This window comes from Tyto alba, unplaced genomic scaffold (genome assembly GCF_018691265.1).
Source record: "Tyto alba isolate M040663 unplaced genomic scaffold, T.alba_DEE_v4.0 Super-Scaffold_44, whole genome shotgun sequence".
In the NCBI taxonomy this organism is placed as follows: Eukaryota; Metazoa; Chordata; class Aves; order Strigiformes; family Tytonidae; genus Tyto; species Tyto alba.
In genome coordinates, this window is record NW_024881320.1 from 14575620 (window position 1) to 14597630 (window position 22011).

A 22011-nucleotide genomic window follows, 5' to 3' on the forward strand; every position below is an offset into this window, starting at 1 on the left:
TCTTAGTCACACAAAGAATCACAGTTAGTGTTGAAATTATATTACAGTGGCCCTAAATCTGAAGATACTTAAAGTAAAAAAGACAGGAACTGAAAACTTAAAGCCAGGTGTGACTCTGGAGAGGGCTGGGGGAAAGTGTTTGCTCTTGGTTTTGTGGGCTTTATGTGGTTTTCTGTTTTTTGGGGTTTTTTTGGTTTGTTGTTTTTGGGTTTTTTTGTTTTTTTTTGTTTGTTTGTTTTTTTAAACTAGTTGTCATAAGAGGTAACTAAGTTCTAAAACACCCACATAGCCACTTTATACAAGAGCTATTGCTGCCAACACATTCTCCTACTAAGACTCAGTAATACAAAATTTAAGTTCCTTCAATTCTCCTAATAGATACTTTTATCCAAAGTTCAAGCCTGGAAATTAAAATTATTTCTAAAGAGAAATGCATTGGCTTCAAAACCTGATGCCATGCAGCAGTTGCATTATAAGCTGCAAAACATCCCCAAAACATGTTAGAAATGCCAGTGGAAAGCCCCTTTCATGCCCATAACGCCACATCCCTTTTAAACTACTGTAAGCTTTGTCTAGTTTATACTCCTACATTTCTTTCGTCCTAATAACAGTTACTAGAATTTTGCTTCAGGTTCATTTTAAAAGGAAGTCATTAGATTTACAATTAACATTCCAAAGTATTTCTTGTTTAACATTCTCCCACTGCTAATCATTTACCCAGAGACAAAGCAAGTTCAGTTCTTTAATAAGCATATGAATCTATGCATAAGTATACAAGGAAAAACAAGATTCATAGGTTTACAAAATCTAGCAAGAAAAGAGAAAAAGGCTGTATTTTACAGGAAGGTTGTCAAGTTCCCCCCTTCCTTTCAAACTGACCTTATATTTCCAAATCTTACATTTCCAATCAAAATTTGTTCAGCTCAGAGGAGTTTCCTTTTGATACTTTCTTCCCTTGATGTCTGGACAGATTATCAGCAAGAAACAATTTCCTTCTTGCCTTACCCTAAAAGCATTTGCCTGCACAGCATCTCACAACAACAGAATTCCCAGAACAGACAGCAGGAGACTGACTCTTACAGAAGAAGGAAAAAGAAACCTGAAAACCAACGAGACAAGTAGACAAAGAATTAAAGAAAAAAAAGGAAAAAAAAAAATCCCATACACCATCAGTTTGATAAAAATAGGCAGTATTGTATTTTCTTCATCTCTGCTGCAGTTCACAATGTTTTCTTAGTAGGCCTAATCAAATTTTCCAGAATCTCATTAGATATTTAAATAATGACAAGCACACTCAATTTGTTACAAAGAAACAGACTGGATTAACGTTTGCTTTGGCTCATTTGTTAATCATTAAGTAATTAGATTTTCCTTGTTGTTAAAAAGGGGACGAACAGGTTGCTCATTTGTGATCTAAAACCAAATCTGCCTCCCCTCCACCTTTTACCCACCAAAATGTTTCTTCTGAGAGGACACTGGGAGATGACTGACATGAAAAATGGATTACTTGGGAGTTTCTTTTATGCTCAGCAATGGTATGAACACAAACAGCTCCTTCTCTCCTGCTGACTGAAGAGGTCCCGTCCCCATCACTTGCTCCCTACAGAGCTTCAACCGGCCCTGGGCTCATCTTTAAAGACCAGAAAAGAGATAGAGGCACCTACTGTCTCACAAGAATTTCCACGCTTGCATTAAGATAAACACACAAAAAAAAGGGGGGGTTGAGGGTGGGGGTGGGAGGGGGAAGGGGGTAAAAACCATTATATATTCCTAATGAATTATATAACAGACCCAAATTTCATTGAAATTGAAGGACAGAAAGAATAAGATCTAAAGAACTGGCATACCAACAGCAGCAACAACATTAACCTCCCACACATCTTATCAGCCTCAATACTAGAAGAAACAACTGTCACGTACGAAGATCAAGTAACTGCTATAGTCATGTAGCCATCAGTTCAAAACCTGATAGTGATGATGCACTTCCATATTTACTCTGGAGTGCTTAAATCAACAGAGGATTCTGGCTAACACAGAATAGTAAGATTACTACAAAGAATACGAAACCAAGTTAAGAAAGTAAGTTTACACAAACACACAAATAGTACCTAAAAAGGAAAAACTGCATTTTACTTTGGCCTCCTATAATACCTGAACTCTCCTTTCTTAGGACCATCTGACCTCATTTCACCTCAAAAATTCTCAGCAATTGCAAAAATCTAAGACATTGGGGCTGTTCTTGATCTCTCTTGACTAATTTTTGTGACGCTGCCGTTTTTGCAGGTTATGATCTTCTGATTTATATAGCTTAAGTGTGATATACTTTGTTAAGAGCACTTTTAAACTTGTGATATAGGAAAAGTGTACGGTGGATGTTGTCTGGACACTTGTGACCTAAATGTCTCTTACATGATTCCCAGCTGTTTTGAGAAACTACAGTTCATTACACAGGTGGTTCCTTCCCAATTTCCCCTTTATACACTACTAGGGAGACCGCACCAGGAGTTCTGTGTCCAGTTCTGGGCTCCCCAGGACAAGACACCCATGGACAGACTGGAGTGAGTCCCGCAAAGGGCGACAGTGATGATTAAGCGATGGGTGTACCTGTCGTACAGGGAGCCAGGCTGAGAGAGCTGGGACTGTTTAGCCCTGAGAAAAGAAGTCTCGGGGCACCTTTCATTGTGTATAAATACCTGATGAGAAAGAGTCAAGAAGATGGAGCCAGATTTCTCCGTGTGGTCCAGTGATAGGACAAGAGATAATAGGCACCAATGGAAATCAAAGAAAAAACTTTTTTAGTGTAAGGTTGACTGAACACAGGCTCCCCAGGCAGGTTGTGGAGTTTCTACCCTCAGAGATTTTAAAAACCTGACTGGACATGATTCAGGACCACCTGCTCTGCTTGACCCTACTTTGAGCAAGAGGGTTGGACTAGATACCCAGAGGTCCCTTCCAACCTCACGTACTGTATAATTGTACGATAATTTATCTTCCTAAAATATTAAATAAAGCCTCCAAAATAAAAGCGAAAAATAGTCATCAGATAAGGGATGATAAGACTTTTTGCTCCTCATCAGAGCCCTGGTTTAGTTAGTGAATCACCAAGTCTCAGCGTGGGAGTTTTGAACATGTAGCATTCCAGGTATTTAGAATGCCATTCAATGTACACCGTCATGATTTTCAAGCCAAACCTTTAATACTGTATTTGACTCAAAAAATGGGTTGCCACATAAAAAGCCAATTTTAAAAGGTACTGACATGCTTTAAGGCATAGGCAAGCATATAGCAGGTCTGGGAAGTGTCCTAGGCATCTGGCTTCTATTGAAGATAAGTTTACTATAAATCAAAAATTACTGCTATACTAACAAAGTTATATAAATGCTTTATACAGAATGGTAGGAGTTTTTTGACTTTGTTTTCTTTCTCCCAAAGATCCCAGAAGATATCCATTACATTAACCTTACTTGTGTTTGCTAGACCTAAATTGGGCCAGACAGCTCTATCAAAAAATTTTGTTAAAATAGTAAGGATGCACTTAACATGACAAACCAAATTAGACAATGGGTATTTTTGTTTTAAAGAGGTAAGTCATTCTGGCATTCTGTCCTCCTCTTCCAAAATAATTACAAATCTGCATATAGAGAGCTCAGAAATTATCACCCCTGACTAAACTGGCTATCGTGATTAACAAAATGCAATTTATTTCCGAAATGGTAGTTTTCCCCATTCTGTTCTTTCTTAATATGTACTGCTACATCCTAAACCAAAAAAAAAAAAAAAAAACCAAACAAACAAACAAAAAAACCCCACAAACAAACAAAAATACAAAGGCAGCATCTCCAACTGAGTTCACAGAGAAAGCTGAAAAAAAGAAAGTTATACACTGCAGGATCAAGTAAGGAAAGGCAACACAAAGCCTAGATTTCAGAATATACAAGTAACACTATAAGTGTATAATAAAAGGCTAGCTGATCTTAGTTATAAGTAAATAGACCCCAGATCATTCACACAATACAGTGTCTAGAGACACTTTGCATGTCATATGTTCATAGCATTTAATATTAAAGAGAGCCACGGAAAAGACATCTACAAGCCCGTTATACACAGGGTAAAACTCCAGAGAACATTTTTACAGAGTAGAAACTCAGAAAGGTTTACACGTTCATATTGCTTTATACTTCCTGAAAATGTTTACTTAAGTTGGTATTTTCCATTACTGTTACAACTCCTGTCACTTGAAACACTACAATAACAGACACACTAAAGTGTCAGTACAAAGCCAGAAAGAAAAGAAGATAAAGCCTGGAAAGAACATAGCAAATTTAGAAATCAGAAGAAACCTGTACAAATACTTTTTTTTTTGAAGGAAAAAAACCCCAAACTTTTTCTAGTGAAGAACAACCTCCAAAACCCATATAAATTCAACTGAAACAGTCAAGATAAATGCATTTGAACTTCCTTGTTCTTATATTGCATAATAAAAGGATTGGTTTATTTGTTGTCTACGGTGATTTTTTCCTAAGACAACATTCACCAAAAGACAAATATTTAATATTACTCAAAAGCAACAGTCACTGTTTAAAGCTGTTCTGTAAGACCAGAAACTCTGTTAACCAGCCAGTGTTTATAACAAAAACGTGCTTTTTATATCAGACAGTTTGTGCTAACTCTGCAACATTTACAGTTCAGTACACTCTGTACCAATAGTACTTGCCAGAAATTCAGCACTCCAAAAGCATTTTCCTATTTGTTAACTATTTCTTTCAAAATAAAAGAACTAATCACAGTATTTCAAAACTCTCTTCACAAATATTTAACAGGAAATTAATTTGACTACCAAAAATACAAGGAAAGACTAATGTAAATACAATAATAGCAAAATTATTTAAACTATATAATAATATAATCTGATGTTTTACTATTAATTCAGAATGACATGAAACCAACCATTAGCACATTATTTACAAGACTAAATCCAAAAGCAATCCAAGAGCCAGTAGTAAAGGCTTCTTGTCTTCTCCCAACTCTATTTCAATTGACCAGAAAACATCCAAAAGACCCTTTACATTTTAATTCAGTAGTGGCACCCATTTTTAAATTTATTTATTAAATGTTGATGAAACATTAAAAGATTTAGTAACATTAAAGAAGAAGGGTATTTGGTCTTACAGTTTAACAAAAGGGCCAGGCACATAGGCATTCCCTCGAATACAAGCACAATGCTGACATTTAGAGTAGAAAAGCATCCACAGCATCACAGAGGAAACACAGCCACCGTGACAATCCACACCCCTTCAGTGCCTGCACTCTCCTCATACCTAGAGCTGTGCCTGAAACATGAGAAGTTTCAACATTTGTATGGAATTTCCAGACATTTGGCAGTCTACAGAAACAACTGCCATAAGCCAACCCTGCAGCAAACCAGCAGAGTAATAACACACAGACAACCAATTCAACGCATCCTGGGTTCATCAGGTTTATTGTACACATGTCAAACAGACTTGACTTGCACACAAAGTCCAAGATGCAGCAAATCTCTTACACATTCAAACGAACGTATGCCACACAACTACAGGATGTCACAACAAATGGTGTCAATTGAGAGAAAAAGTCACCAGGAACTGATGCCATCCATGCGATACACCCACAGACCAAATTATCACAGCAGTATCTAGGCATAAATACTGGGTGACTCTGGTCACCTATTATCTTATCACTCCAACAGTTCTGTATATGCAAAACAGATTCCTTTTGGCAGCAACAAAGCCAGGATCTCTGTTCCACATACACGCTGAAATACATGCCAACCCCAAAAGGGGACACAAGGGTTCACTGTTTCAACTAATTCAAAGCCACGCGCGGTGAGGACTCCTGCTCCCACTGACACAAACCTCCAATTTCATACAGTGTAGACAACAAGACCTTCAGCGCAACTGCTTTGATCTACTGAACTGATTTTATTTCACTGAATTACTTACTAACATAGATATGACCTCTGAAAAACTTAATCTACTTTCAAAAAAATCTGATAATGTAATTTTTGCTTAAGATGACTGTGCCCTAGCAGTTCTGTCTCTCACACCCTCTTAACGTGGACACTGCACAGTGCAGTCAAATTCTCTGCAAAGCTTCCATTAAATAAACTATCATTACACAAGCATAGCTACATTTTCACAGTATGTACATTTTTGAAAACTCCCTTTGTAGATTGGCAGCTGCAACGCTGAACCAAAGCTCCAACTAAAGTTATGGTAGATGACAAAGCTTTGTGAATGCAAAGTTTCTGTATGTTTTTATTTGGTTGCAAAAATTCATATTTCTGACATATGGTAGGGATTTACAAGTGCAAATGCTCAACATCTCACAGTCATAGACTGAGACAGTACTTACTAACTGTTTTGCTACATATTGACAACCACCATGGCAAATAAAACTTGAGTTTTAGTACTCTGAATGCACGCTATTCTTTTCTAATATAATTATACAGAATATCGTAACTCCTACGATTTTCTTTAAGCTCAAAGAATGTATGTTCAAAGGCTTTAAAAAAGTTACAGTTCATGGCATTTCAGCCTTGCATTTTCTTTTTTTTTTTTTTCTTTTTCTTTTGAATTTATTTATAATCTCATCCCAGATGTGGCATCAAATACACACAGTGGGATATCTTCCTTAAGCGTTACTTTGTAGAGGTCTCCGTCATCATCCAACATTCTAAGTCACACGAGGATTAGCATGAAGACTTAGCTGGAGTAGCGTAAGTAACAAAAAAGGATACTGGACATCTGCTAATTTTAAACAATTCCACAACACCTCTCCTTTTCCCAATTTGCCCCTGCTACCAGAACACAGAAAGACAAGGTGAAGCGATAAGCAAGCAAGCCTTGACTTCCATTTATCATTGCATTGCCTACTTGTTTATCACAGCACATAAAAGCAATCCTGGAGCAGAACTCCCCCCTCCTCAGTCTCACATCCTGGATACACATCCTGGACAACTTCACAAGTCAAACTGCTGAGGAGACTCAGATTGGTTGGCCGGGGGGGAAAACGCTAAATCCCCAAGCAGATGCTTTGGCTTGGCTGAGGTACCTTTGGGTTCCTGGTTACAACCAGCTCGGCAGATAAAAATCCCAAAGCCAGAGTAGCCACTAGTATCATCTGGTCTTGCAGCAGTCTACTGGAGAGTTTACAAACCACTGTGAACAGCCAGGTGAGAGCTAGCATAAGGATATGAGAGATTCAACATTCAGGTAGAGCTTACCCATTCCACTAGGAAACCATTTGTAAAACAGGCGAACAAGGAAACAAGGTGGCCTGAGCTGGTTTATTTTTCTCCACAGATCTCAGAAGACAGGTGTTGGGAAAGTTGTCCATTTCTATCTTGGGCCCTACAAGTTACTGTTCTTACTGCTTAATATGAACAGTGCTGGTACAATCACAGAAAGCCCTTTGACAGCTTGTACAGATAACAAGAAAAATCATTTTTAGGATACAGTCATTCATTATTCATTGTAACAGGTTAATTTAAATGGCTACCTGGGATTAAGTGGTCACAACTCCACAAAATTCAGAAACTGCATTGTCAAGTGTAATATGCAAACTCTGGAAAAGATGAAATGGATCTGCTGACAACACAGCTTCAAGCCAGAAGAGGAAAGAAAAACTATAGCTCTGATACATATGGACTAGCACTCACACTAATTAACAGAAATTTGTTCTAGCATGAAATTACGAGACAGCATAATGGTACAAAAATCTTCTTCTATGCAGATCACTTAAAAATTAATTAATAGAGGACTATTGCATAATTACTACTAGTTATCATTTTGGATACATTAAAGCCTTTACTTCCCCAGCCCAACATTGAAAATAAACAAGAAGCAGCAAGCAAACACAACCACTTCATTACAGTGATTACGTAAACTCCAAAAACAAGACTTAATTTGAATTAATAGTAAAGATAAAATTCAAGGTATAAACATGCCATACAGAAAGTATAATGTTATAAAAAGAATTAAGTGGCTTGATATCACATGCCAAACACCTGAAGATTTCACTAAACACAAATGCTCCCCCTTTTCATATGACAGGATACCTGACTAGCATTAAATACTTGAAAAATCAGATGGATATCAAGCTAACAAAGAACTAGGGAAAGTCTTCACAGTTGCAGGACAGAGACAGAGATTTTGCAAAGCAGCTGCAGAATTTGCAATTGAAACTACTACTGATATAGCCAAAGTATAAATGTCAATACCAAATATGAACAGTTCCAGCGAAGAGCTACTCTACGGTTTGGGAGAGCAGCTGAAAAGTCACTTAGGACACTGCCTTAGCTTACATATCTGTTATTTCTGCTTTAAAATGCTCTGGATTGTTCTCTTAAAATTTCTGTACTGTAGGCTGAGATCTGCTTTCCCCTAGCACATTCCCAAGGGGAGACCCTCAGCCCATTAGTTACATAAACTACTTCTATAATCTTACTCACCTCAGTAGGTCATTTAAATATATGCACCAAGATTTTAAAACTGCAGTGCAATCAAAGCATTTTTTTCTAGAACAGAAGAGCTGACAATTTATAGGCTATTCAGTTTTGCATGCTTTTATCAGGCTAGTTAGCTGAAAGAAAATGCACACATAATTACTTAATCCCATTAAAACAAAGACAAATGACAGTACAAAACTACAGAGCTCAGCAGTTTGAGCAATGAAAGATTTTGAACTAACATAATAATGAATCATGCAGCCCTATCAGTGTGCAGCTCCTTCCCCATCCCTCTGTTATTTCAGCTAAATCAGCATCATGTTTCTTGTATATACCATTCAGCTACATAAAATGGTATCTTTAATAATGAATAGCTACCATAGATTTTCCAATGTATGAGTAATCCAAGGTCTCTACTTTGTCAGTGAAGTGATTACATGTCAATTAAACTAAGCAATTAAAATCAGATGAAAATACAAAAAATCAGTTGCTGCTTCTGATACTTGAGGAGGGTGGGGGAGTATAACCAGAAATTTTACAGATACAGCAAGTGGTTAATTTTGGTTTGTTTTTTTTTCTTTTAATATATCAACCACAGTCCTCCTACAAAAATTGCATTTTAGCCAGTTCTGAGTTCAGAACCTTATTTTTAACTCCTATTAAGTGCATTATGTTAACAGACAAAATGTAAACTGTACGTAGTTACTGAAGAGGGAAAGGAAAAGCAAGCATCTTTCCTATAGGATGTATATAATACAGGTTTGCTGTTAAGTTTTCTACTGGTGAATACATAAATAAAGATGTAAAATAATTGTAAAATCACAGAGAGAACTGAAAACTGAACTCATGTAGATTCCTGATCAATTCAAAAGTTACTTCCTCAAAGACAGTAATGGGGGTTTTTTTAATACATGCATATATATATTTAAAGTACCTATAAGCACTGTCATCTTTTGGTTATATTGTTAACACACAATAACCTTCCCAACTTCTCAAACTGAAGTGCTCAAACATGGGATCAGCCATACTAAAAGCTGAGGATCTCTCTGTGGCACAGAGAGAGCTGTGTAGGACAGGACATGCAAGTAAACAACGAAGAGTGGTTACATGTGATGTCTGCTCACCACTTACACACATTTTGAGGGCTTACTGAAAAACTTTCAGGACAGGGCCAGGCAGGAGCACATACACCAAACAGGAGGCATTAGGAATTTGAATACCGTAGCGTATTTCTTTTGAAACTAAGCAGTAACAGTCTTGCAGGCAAAACATTTTTCTTCACACCTTCCATGCCTTAACTGTGATTTACAGCAAAAGAAATAATAATAAAAAAATAATGCTTACTACAATCTGGTTTAGTTTAGGAAAAAGGAGGTGGGGGGAGGATGAAAACTGAGTAATAGTTCTCCATACACCTGGGACAGCAGCCGTGTATCTAGAAGTTAGACATTTGAATGGATAGCTTCTCCAGGTACAAAGTCTCTCTAGAGAGATCTCTGAAACACATTGCTGTTTATTACTCTCAGCTTTACCTCATCTGCTTATTAGGTCATGAATAAATCATTACCCAAAGAATGGGAAAGGGAATAGACAAGTGGGAACTCCTCCATTTGGACTGTAAAACTCTTCTGGGTATAAATTCCAGCTCTGAGTTTGTGCAGAGGCTAAGACAGGATCAGAGGACCGACCTCAAGCTGGAAGCACCAGCAAGCCAGCAGAAAAGCAGCAACCACTTTGACATCACTTTTTACACCCCTTCACATTTGCAGTGTGTCCCATTAAATAGCCTAGCATTTCACTTATCTCAATCCTCTTTCACATTGCTGAATAACAATTCACCCCCCAAACATTATGTTGTATATGCAGAAACTATATACTTCAATATAGTACAAACTACATAAGGAGATATGGTTCCCCACATGAAGTTTACAGCGACATTCAACACCATACACAGCACAAATGCAAAATGACACAAAGATTGAAATGGCTTGTCAGGCTTAAAATGGAACTACACTTCCTTCTCCCAGAAGGCAGAAGTTAACAGTCTCTTCCTTTTTTTTTTTTTTTTTAATTTATTCTGAGGTGATTTTTACCATGAAAAGGAGGTAACTGTCCACATGAGCAGTTAAAGTCACAGTATATATATTCTTTCCACTTATTACTGAAACAAACAAGGAAAGAAGCACCACCTTTACTTTCCAGGTGTTGAATTAGCTGCATCTCTTTCTTTGCAACAAGGAAAAAAAAGAAAAATCTTGTTTTCACAGTTGCCCTTATTATATTGCAGCAATAAAAACTTTACTTTGCTTTTATACGAATTCAGAATTGGACTACCAGGTGAGGGCTGCTAAAGAACAGAATCCTTACATTAATTTGAAGTTATTCAAAATATAACACTAGAACAACTTAAGAACAAAGTGTTGTTTTTCAATAAGCCTACTGCATATTAAAGCAAACTTATAAAACCTTTGTCAGAAACATGTATTCCTCTTGAAAAGCAGCTTTTTAAAGTGGCAGAGTTCCCAGGCACATTCAGGAATATCACTGGAAAGAGCACAATTTTCAGTTAAGCCTTTTATTATTCTATCCCAACCCAACGTGGTCCAGCATCATATCCATCACTTAACCAGAGCAGGGAACATCAATCAAATATAGAAGACATACTTGCTTTGTAATCACACTGCTTATTACCATGATATTATCAGAAATAGCATCCTTTTCATACAGGAGAGATAAAAAGAAAAGACAGGAGAGACAAAACCCACACATTTCCCCCAATTTGCCTTCGAGAACAGATTCCAGTGAATTTTGTTCACATATGTTGCAAAATACTGCATAGAATAAGTTTTATTGAACCCAAAAGGGGCCAAGAGATTAACTTCTGTGATCCAATTGGTTAACCAAGTTTCCAGAACCATAAACACATAAGACTATAAGCCCTCCTGTTCCCCCTGTAGACACAATAATAATTTTCATACTTCCCATCTCTTTAGAGAGCATTAAAGAATATGTATGAAATCCTTAGAGCCATTCAAGTAAAGAAAACACTGTACAATGATACTTTCATCACCTATGATTTGAAGTTTCCCTTGGCTGTAAAAAAGCTATTACTTATGTTTCAGAAAATACAGAGCAACTAGAATGTCATGGAACAACTTGAACTATAAAAAAAAAAAAAAAAAGTTTTTCTGAAAAAGATTTCTTTCTTGAAATCCTGCTTAGAAACTGCCATACTTACCACCTTCAATTCTTCCTTCTGAGATCAAATTTATCAATATACACTCCTTAGTATAGGAAATTCACACTTAAATTTCTGGAGAAATTTGAGGCGCTAAGTTTACCTAGTTATTTGTTACTATTCACACATCAATTTATTATTATATGCTCCAAATCTGATCATCAGCTGTAATAAAAATGGAAACAGTGACTTGTCTCACACCAGCATGTACCTGAACTAAGAGAACACAAAGACAATTGCAATGCATTTGTATGACTAAAGGGAACACAATAGTCAATTTTCTGGTATCAGACAAACTGAGCACAGATGGCTTTGTTACAAGTTACGCTTACACTGCTGAGCTGAAAGTGAAAAAATTTAAAGTGTGATTTAGATCAAAAAGAATGCAAAAGCATTTTGGTAGTGTGCCTTTCCCCCTAGTGCATACTTTTCCTTCAAACTACTTAACATTTAAGTAATGAAAAATCAATTTAACACTGTTTCTCTGGAAGTTTGAGTTCCAGTTGTCATTGTATGAGTGACTGCAAGACACAGTTTGTTTTAAAAAAAGCAAACAATATTTAACTAACAGCAAAACTCCACCCTTTTCCTATTAAAACCCACAATTTCCATGGGCAAAGAGCAAAGGTAAGAATTCAACCTCATTCTTAAGCTACTCTATGTACTACAGAGCACTTTTTTGGCATTTGCTCCTCCTCTTAATTCTATGCAAGAATATTTTTTTGTTTGCATATTTATGGCATGCTGTTTTGGAAATGACATGCTACAACTTCAGCATGCCCTGTAGTTTCAAATAAACATCAGGAAACAGACTTCGTGTTTGAAAACCTTCTTTCTCAGTGTACCACACTGCTTCTCAAATTTCATGGCTGATCACTGACACTGAGCTATATATCAAATCTTAGAATTGCCATGTGTACATATTTCAAGGTATCCAGTGTACTTGTAATATAGATTACTGTCAAACCCTTGGATAAGTAAGTGCACATGTATAATTAAGCCCACTTAAAATGAAACTAGTTGCAGAACTGGGGTATAAGAATCCAGTATCAACATTTAAAACCTTTAATAGGAACATTAAAATAAAGAAAGTAACTTATATGTAATAGAAAACATAGCTCTCTAAAGAGAAGCTACGGGTTAACTTCAGAAGAATCATGTTTCTATGTTTTCTATTTGCAATCCAGTAGCATGTGTGTGTTACTAGAAGTTCATTCATTATCCTAAAAATGTCATTACCAAAATTTCACATACAATTGCTTTTTTTTTTTTTTTTTTGAAGGTGGTATTTCATCTGGAATTTACCAGTAGACCTTACTCTCTGTATTTAGGATTACTCAGTACATGAAAATACAAACATCAGCAATGAGCTCTATTAATGCAGATTTCACTTCAAGCTAACTTAGATTTACTTCACACGGCTAAGTGAGTTCATTTTACTGGAAAAAAGATTCCCTGAAGCAAAAAACATCAACTACTGTGGATGATATTGCCAAACACATTGCTGAGAAATAAATTCAACTGATTGGATTTTTTTATTTCCCCCCCCTCAAGCAGCACTTTTAAAAATACAATCTTTTAATGATTGTTTAATTTTCATATAACTAGAATATAAATCCTTTACATACTGCTTTGCTGCAGCTGCAGTATAATGTCTCATTTTTCATGGAAAAAAACTAATTACGTGGTTCACTGAGTTGCCTGTGGTAACACATCAATTTTATTTACATTCAAAAGTTGGACTTCAGTTTGGTCTCAACACTCTAGTTAATTCCAAGCACATTTTCTACAATAGTTCTCTCCAATTCATTAGTAATACCTCACTCCGGCTTTTGTCTGAAAAGGATTCTGAGCTATTATAATCTTGTTTCGGATTTCCAGCACTTTCTGTGCACTACCACTTTTGTAGCACCGATTCTATTCACCCTTAAACACATGAGGTTTCATATGAAGTCTAGTCTTACTGAAATAGTTCTGCAAAAGAATCACTAAACAGTCAGCACAGAATGCAGCTATTAACGCCTCACAATGAATGCAAATTCATTTTTCTGCAAAAACACAACAGAAAAACAATAACTATTGTGTGGCCAATAAAACTTAAAAGATTAATTACTCACCATTTCAACTACTTCAATTGAACTAAGCTTGTATTTTGAAAGCAGGAAGATTAAAAGGAAAAAATATGCTTTTCAATAGAGAATTTCTTGGCTTTACCTTCCATCAGTGTCTTTCCTTCAAACTATTTTCAGAAGTTAATTTGTTGCAATTAACAGTAAAACCTCTAAATTTCCAAATATTAAATGTTAATTCATAGGAGATTTTAAAAAAAGAAAGTATTAGGCTATCTTACGTATCACTTTTAGGTAGATTTCATATTGTTTGGTTAACTTTTAGATTTAGATATCGCTGACTGTAAAATGGGAAAAACTGCAGTATGTTAGAATAATACATCATTAACTAGAATTGACAATGAATTCATGAATACCGTATGTGCTCATTTGATACTACTCTGAACTGAGATTCACTGTTAAGAGAAAAACCACTAAAGAAAAGAATTAAGGAAAAGGTAAGCACAATCTGACTTCTAAATAGGAGACTCAGATTTGATGATTTTTTTTTTTTTTGTAGACAACACATATCCTTGTTGCCTCTAGCCATAAACCAATTTTCGAGTAAAAAGACAGAAGTTGGGGTAGTGGGAAGAGTATTTATTTTTAAAAGAAAACAAAATAAAATGAAGACATCTTGCCCAGACACAATAAGGCTCTTGTCAACTTCATGTGTATAAAAGGAGTTGGCATTTTCCCATGAAGCAATTCCTTAATCCCAAATGATGGCATAATAACCTCATTTAGTATGCCTCCTTAAAAGAAAAAGTTTATTTTGTCTAAGCTAAACTTCAACTGGCAATCACCAGACACCAATTAACAGTGTCAAATATAAGGGTCACAGAACAATTCTGCAACCTGAGAAAGTATGAATTCATTTTTAAATCCTATCTTCTTTCCAAAAGAATGTAAAAGTTTAACTCTGTTTTCATGCTTTTGGAAATAATCTATGCTAGGCAATTAAGAAAATGCAAATGACTTATCTTATTGAAAGTAATCAACCCAGAAACAGACTTTTCAGTAACTTAATATTCCAATAAAGTCTTCTGTCATATGAACCTACTTGCTAATTCCACTCCTAACTCAAGAACCGGCAATTAACCATTTTCAGATTTCACTTCAAATTATTAATAAGTGGTACTCAGCTGCTTGATATTCGTAGCTTCTTTTTAAATTGAAAGCCTTCAAAAATACTTCAATTTCAGCTCCTATGAGACTCCTTTTATCCCTTGTTCGTACGCTGCTTTTCCATACGTTAGCTGGTCTCATTCTAAATAATACTGAGCATGACAATAGTTATGGGGTTTATGTAGTTATCTGGAGTACATAAAACAAGTTGTTGTAATATGCATTCCATGCTTGTACACCCTTCAACTAAGCCTATCAAACAAGGAAACAAGGAGATAACCTTTTGGTAATTTCAAGAAAGTGTCAAAGCTAGCCATAATGTAATTTCAGCAGCAAAACACTCCCTTCCTTCCCACTTTCCTAATCTTATAATAGAATGAAAGATGTAAGAGCACCTTCATTAAAAGCAATACTATGCATTTGTATACCCATTTCACAGGAAGAGGTGCTTATTCTTGATTTTACGCACTCTTTCACATAAAATATGTTTCTACAGACAGGAGCATCTTCTCATGCAATAATTAACATACGTTGCTACACAGCAGCTAAGAACATATTTCATATCTCCCGAAAGGGTTCCCAATTCCTTATAACTACAGTAAATCAAACACAGTGCCTTGAAAGAACATTAGAGTATTCTGAATTCAAACAGAAAGTAGACTTTTCACTCCCTTTATCCTCTTTTACATTAGAAGAACAAAAAAAAAAAAATTATTTTAAAAATTCAAGTTTTCCATTATTTTTCTTTAAATCCCTAATAAATACTGAAAAACACCATCTGCTTAATCTTTGTAGGTTAAGCATTTACTTAATTTAGAAAACATAACTGATAAAATAAATTTGAAATCCGGAAGTCAATAAGTGAGCATCAAGCACGCTACCTAGCTGTAATAAAAATACCTAAATTGAGCTCTGGCAAGTTATTCTTCTCAAGAAACATCCTTGTAAACATAGCCAGCATGCTCTGTTCTCCTGCAGGTGAAAATCTACCCATCAGCGATTTGCAGGCAGTGAAACAACAGCAGAAATTAGGTCTGGGCCACAACTACATGGTCTAATGTGGATGCCTTACAAAAAGTCCTTCCCTACAGCTAACATTTTTTCCTCTCAACATTTATCAGCACATGGGGATTACAACTGTGTCAGCCCAATATGCCAAAAATTCATAAACATAAATGAACTGAAGTTCCACAGTCTTCCTGTCACAGATCAAGTTTTAACCACATTTTTAAACTTACCAAGTTGACTTATGTGAAAGATGAAAAATAATCTTTCAGGAAAGCTTCACCTAATTAATTTAAAATATTTAAATTTAAACTTGAAATAATCTATTATTTTTAAGAGTTTCCATCAAAATCCCAATGTTCTACATCCAACGTAGTACAAGGGTTAATGGTATCTTTTTTGGGGAAGCACCTCCAGCAATTAATGGGTCAAGTGCAGTGTACTAGAAATGACATAAAAAACAAAGGGTTTTGTTCAAAAGAATTCAGCCCACAGAAAAATGCTAACGTTACATATACCACCTTCACTTCACAAGCCCCTCCTCCTGCAACAAAAAAGTTGTACAAAAAGAACTGTAAGCTGATCTATTTGAGGGGAAAATGTCTTTAAATGAATTTTAAGTGAGAGTGAGTCAAGAGTTAACTGCAACTTAACCAACACTTCAAGGATGATTGTCCCAAGAGTAGCAAGATGCTAAAATTGTATTTATTGTCTCTCAAGGAGCTCTGTACTGTTAAGCTTCTATTTTGAAACATATGATGAAGCACCTGTCACAATACAGGGTTTTCACTTCTGTGCCATGCGTTGCTTAGGCCAACGATAACGGCTGGAGGCTACAGATGGGTGTCTGGGGTTTCTCACTGATGCCCCAAGTTCCTCATATTCATTTGGTTTGTCTTCATAGCTTCAATGAGGAACACATGTGATGACAACCCCAAATACATACCAGAATTACTGATTTCAGGAAAACAAGCTATTAAGTTGATAGTTCTTTAAAAAAAACTGCATCCTTCTATCAAGCGTCCAGCATCTTACTCATTTTCAAGATGCTGTCTAACATTCTGACAGCCTTCCAGAGTCCCCCTCCAGGGTCACATTTACAGTCACCAAAACAAATTCCCAGTAGTGGTGCACATCATAGTCCCTGCATTATTTCTGGTAATTCAAGTATTCTGTACCACGGATGCAACAGGTAAAGCTGAACATATCCATAAACTCAATATGCAGATTACAAGTTTATAGACAAATTTGTCAGACAAAAAGGTTATTTAAAATGTCAGGCACAATTATTCCTTGCAAAAGCAAGGGTGGCAACTAAGGAACAGATATCACCTGCTTATAATCTTTGTGGAATGCACAGGGTACAAGGCAGGAGGGTGGGAGAAAAATAAAAATCCAGGAGTCAAGTATTAATTTATCTGTGGTGTTCCAGATGGTATTTGGTCACCAAATGCAAGTGAGATCACTGCAACTTGCAAATCTACAACTTCCCTGTCAAAAAAACTGTAAACAGTAAGATACTACCTCTTCTCCTTTCCATTTCTTCTGTAGAATTTACAAAATAAATAGTTATGGGAAAAGGTACAGCAGCTGTAACACTTGTCAAACCTCTTCAGGCAGTAGTATCATTAAATAGCATTTATCCTTGAGAAAACAAAACTTCCACAAACTAAAACACTCCCAACTTTTTCAAACTTGTAAAATCACTCAATTCCCCCCCCCCCCCCCACTTAGTGACTCCATACCAATTAGTTTTTTTCACTTGGGACAGAATAAAGATCTTCCATCTTTCTTCAAATTTAAAATGCAATCACAACAAAAACCAGCAGACAATAGCTGAGGCTGGCAGGAAAAAGAGATGGAGGAGTATGTGCAAGACACACACCTATGAAACCCACAGCTGTCTAGCTAATCTAACTACTTAACTGATCTATAGCTGTTCTGCAAATAGTTGTTTTTACTTAATCTCCCAAGACAGCATTTAATTATCTACAGTTTTGGAAAGCTACTGCATAAACAACAGTTCCTAGTACCTCTCATTTATGACTACTAAGTTGTTTTCCCTATGACTATATGAAATTATTTCATAAAAGGCAGATTGTTGTTTCCAAAATTATCTATCTTGAATGTTAAAAAGATAAGACAACGCACATAGTTCATATGCAAAACTTTAAAAATTGTTTCTGAAAGTCTCAATTTGAACTTCTAATTTGGTTAGTGAAACTACTAAATGTCCCACAATATTATTTGAGTGATTATGTTATTCATGAAAATCAGTAATTCTAATTCCAACTTGAACGGATAAAAGATAGACACAATTTAAAGTTGTCACTATATTTTTATTACCCTAACGAAAATTTCACTTTTAAAGCACAAGTCCTAGGTAGGAAAAGAGAAATCCAAAGCACTGTGAGCAACTTTATACTTGGTAAGAATTCATGATCTTATTAACAGCCATTATTTCCTAAAGTTCATACATCTCAAATGACAGGATTTGTGAAGCTGAAAGTGTTTCTTATAGACTCTAATCTTCCACTTGGAATTCCCAGTATGTCTGTATGAGCACAAACAAAGACAAAGCTCCGGCTATTGAACTCTAAGTTACTGACCACAGTGACAATCCAACCCATACAAACAAGATTTTAAGCCAATGCCGCTTATTTCACAACTAGGTTATCCCAAAACAAACAGCATGCTATGGCAGCTCAGCTGACAGGCAAGTAAATTACTATGCTTCAGTAAGTAGCTTGTTTTCTCTTTGTATGCCCACATGCAAAGGCCTTGCATGTAAACTTCAGAAACTAATTTCAGCTATCAAATATTTCGGTACTGCGGCCTTTTTATCAACAAAAAGCAAAATAACCTTGTTTCTTCTGCCTTGATGCTGCATGAAACATTGAACAGTGTTCTCTGTCATATTTCAAGGAATCCGTGTACATAAAGGCCTCATTCTGACAGAATCTGATGTTCAATATTTTGTCAATACTGATGTCTGAACTCTACAAAAAAAAAAAAAAATCTACTGAAAGGAGCAAGACAGCTCTATCCACAGTAAAATTTGTAATACTTTTACAATTACCTGACTTGAAAACATTATCTGATTAAGTCACTACAATCATTTAAATGGGCTTTTAATACAGAACAAGTAAATCTCTCATTATATGATTTACACACATTACAAAGAATTCTGAAGCCTGCAGTAGAAGGGAGAAGCAAAGGAGATTACTTCCCGAATTCCTGTAGGATCCTAACAGTTAGCAGGAACATATTTCTTCTTCTTTCAATTACCATGTACTTCATTTCACTAAGCGAGTTACACATAATCCTCCTTTCTCCATCTCCAAACTCAACTCTGCATCTTTTCACATCCCTCTGTACAATCCTTTTCTTTCAGACATTTTTACTTTAATGCCAGGGAGCATCACAAACAAGGATTGCCCAATGATAGCGCTATTGTACCAGGGCAGACACATCTTTTCAGCACAGCTGGCTACACTGTTGTGAAATACACTATGTTCAGACTGTTTATCATCAGGGTGATACTGCTGCTGTTGACACTTTAAAAAAAAAAAAAAAAAAAAGTGTTCTTGAGGCAATTTTCAGATTTAATTCCACTTAAAAATTATTGTGCTGAAGGCTCCAGCTTAGATGCTCCATAAAATTTTGGACCAGGCAAAAAAAACGTACCAAAGAGATGCTATTGTCTATTTGCTATACTCTGTCCCACACTGTATTTGAACAGGTTCAGCTATTCATGCATTTAAATACTTCACCATACCATTACAACAGTATAATGCTACTTTCAGAGAGAACCATGATGTTATTTATAAACAAGCTACATCAATTTACAACAGAAACAGAAGCTATCACCTGCAACTCCCCTCAAATAAAAAGACACTTAAGTTCCATATACTGCATTTGAAATATTAAATAAACTATATTTCATGAAGGGAAAAGCATATATTATTAAAGCTTTGCTGGGTAAGTAGAAATATTACTCATGCCTTCATTCAAAACAGGTGCCTCATAAAAAATTAATGTCAGTGGAATGGCTTGGTGCAGCACTTCCGAGCCATCTCTTTAATTATATATGATCACACAGCTACCTGCACGAAATATGCCTAAAGATACACAGTGTTTCGTATCTGTGATTTCACAGGCTATATTACCAAATAAACAATCTGGTATTCATGAAGTATGAAGTTTATAACAGTCTGAAGACAGGTGGTTAGAACAGGAAAATGAATAAGGAAATTAACTTAGCATAACCCAGGATCAAAACTGCGGGGTAGAGGTGGGGAGATAAAGGACAACTAGAGCACACTTGACAAATACAGTTTTCTATATATTTGTACTGGCAAACAAATTTTATCATCAAGTAACCAGAAGGTCTAACGACTACCAAGATGAAAATTTACTGCAAAACCCAAGGAACTTATCCTTATTATTCATTTGGGAGGAGGATTTTCATTACTATTATTATTCCAGGATTAGTGAACTGTCATTGTTTCCATCCAAGACATGAGACACAAGTATTCATGCAGTCTAATAAAAAAAAAATTTAAAAGTTAATGTTTTCAGGCAGACTAGTTTTACTCACAGCAACAACACAACACTGAAAAGGAATTAATACACAGTAAGCAGTCACAGCCAAAAAGGATCACAAGAGCTAAAGTTAGTTTTGTTCTGTAATTTCAAGGCTACACACTCCAGAGGCACTGAGGACCATCAAGCTGCATAAAAACTACCATCACATCAACTCATCATTGACACCTTTTTCCACCTTCCCCTTCCTTCCTTTTATTATATTTACGTGTTGCAACTTGCCTCCATTTACACTCAAATCCTGTAGCATGACCAAGGTTGCACATTATGACCTTGCAGATTTACCTGTTGGGCCATGGAGTTTACCTGACTCTGTAGCGTAGGTGATTTTCTCCACCAACTACTACCTTATGCCAGTTCTTATTTTCTTTACTATTATTCTCTGAACTAGAATTTACTCTAATTTTACATCGTATTTGGGATTTCATAAATATCTAATTAATGATGTTGGATACAGGTCTCCTAACTTCTTTGAAGTTTTATTTTGCATTTTATCTGCAGATCGCAGATAAAGTCAGATTTACAAGCTTCTATTTTTTCTTTAGGTCTTAATCCATGATTTATGACAAAATCACCTATGGTAGCAAGTTAAAACCTTTAAAGACAGTTCCTTTTTCACTGAAAAAAATATAAATAAAGAAAGAAACAAAGAAAGAGAAGAACTTACTGTGCAGTTCGCGATGTATGACATCTACAAGATTTGGTTCATCTCCCCACCAGAATATCCATAGTTCCTTACAATCCGGTTTGACATCACGGCGCCACACACAAAGCAAATTGGCCTGCAAGCAGCGGATGAAGCTGAGCAGAATCGGATCATCCTGTGCTGGGGCTGAAATGATAGGGCCACAGTCCCCATGACCTTCAAAATTGTACCTACGCCATTTGATGCCTGTGAGTTCAGCCTATGGAGAAAAAAAAAAAAAAAAGCCATTAAATCACCATTTCAAAATGTAGTTGTATTCATAGTACTGGTTTGTTTCATTTTCACTGTTTAATTCCTCGAATTTAGCTCTAAGCAGATGAAGTTAAAAACTCCTCCTATTCCAATATTCTCCTCTCTTCCCCCTCAAGGAAAAAGGAAAACAACTTTAGAAACAGTACTGAATAAACCTGGCTGGCTTACCCCTGCATTTAGGTTTTTCACCACAACCTGACTTATTTCCAGCAGATCCATTAATTTCTAACCTTACTGATATCTTACTGTAATCTTACAAACTAGAGAGGAAAAGCCCAAACAAACAGGAAAAGGGAATAAGGCCCATTCCCAACATGCTGCTTGGTGGTCAAGTGAGTTCAGTGTCAGCCCAAAAGTTGACCACTTGGAAATCGTAATCAGAGAGTACTACAGGATGTAAAAAAAAAGTGACTTACTGAAAATGGTGAAATACAGTTTCATATTGTGATGTTACAGGTTTATGACACATGCATTTTATTTTCAT

At 36.0% G+C, this 22011-nt stretch overlaps 1 protein-coding gene across 1 annotated transcript in view; it reads right to left on the bottom strand.

The window, feature by feature from the left end:
- Nucleotides 1–22011, bottom strand: part of MED13L (mediator complex subunit 13L) — a 201847-nt gene that overhangs the window by 159339 nt on the left and 20497 nt on the right. Inside the window, exon 2 of the mRNA XM_033001517.2 lies at nucleotides 21237–21474. Within this exon, the coding sequence (XP_032857408.2) occupies nucleotides 21237–21474 (238 nt within the window). The remainder of the gene's footprint in view (nucleotides 1–21236; nucleotides 21475–22011) is intronic.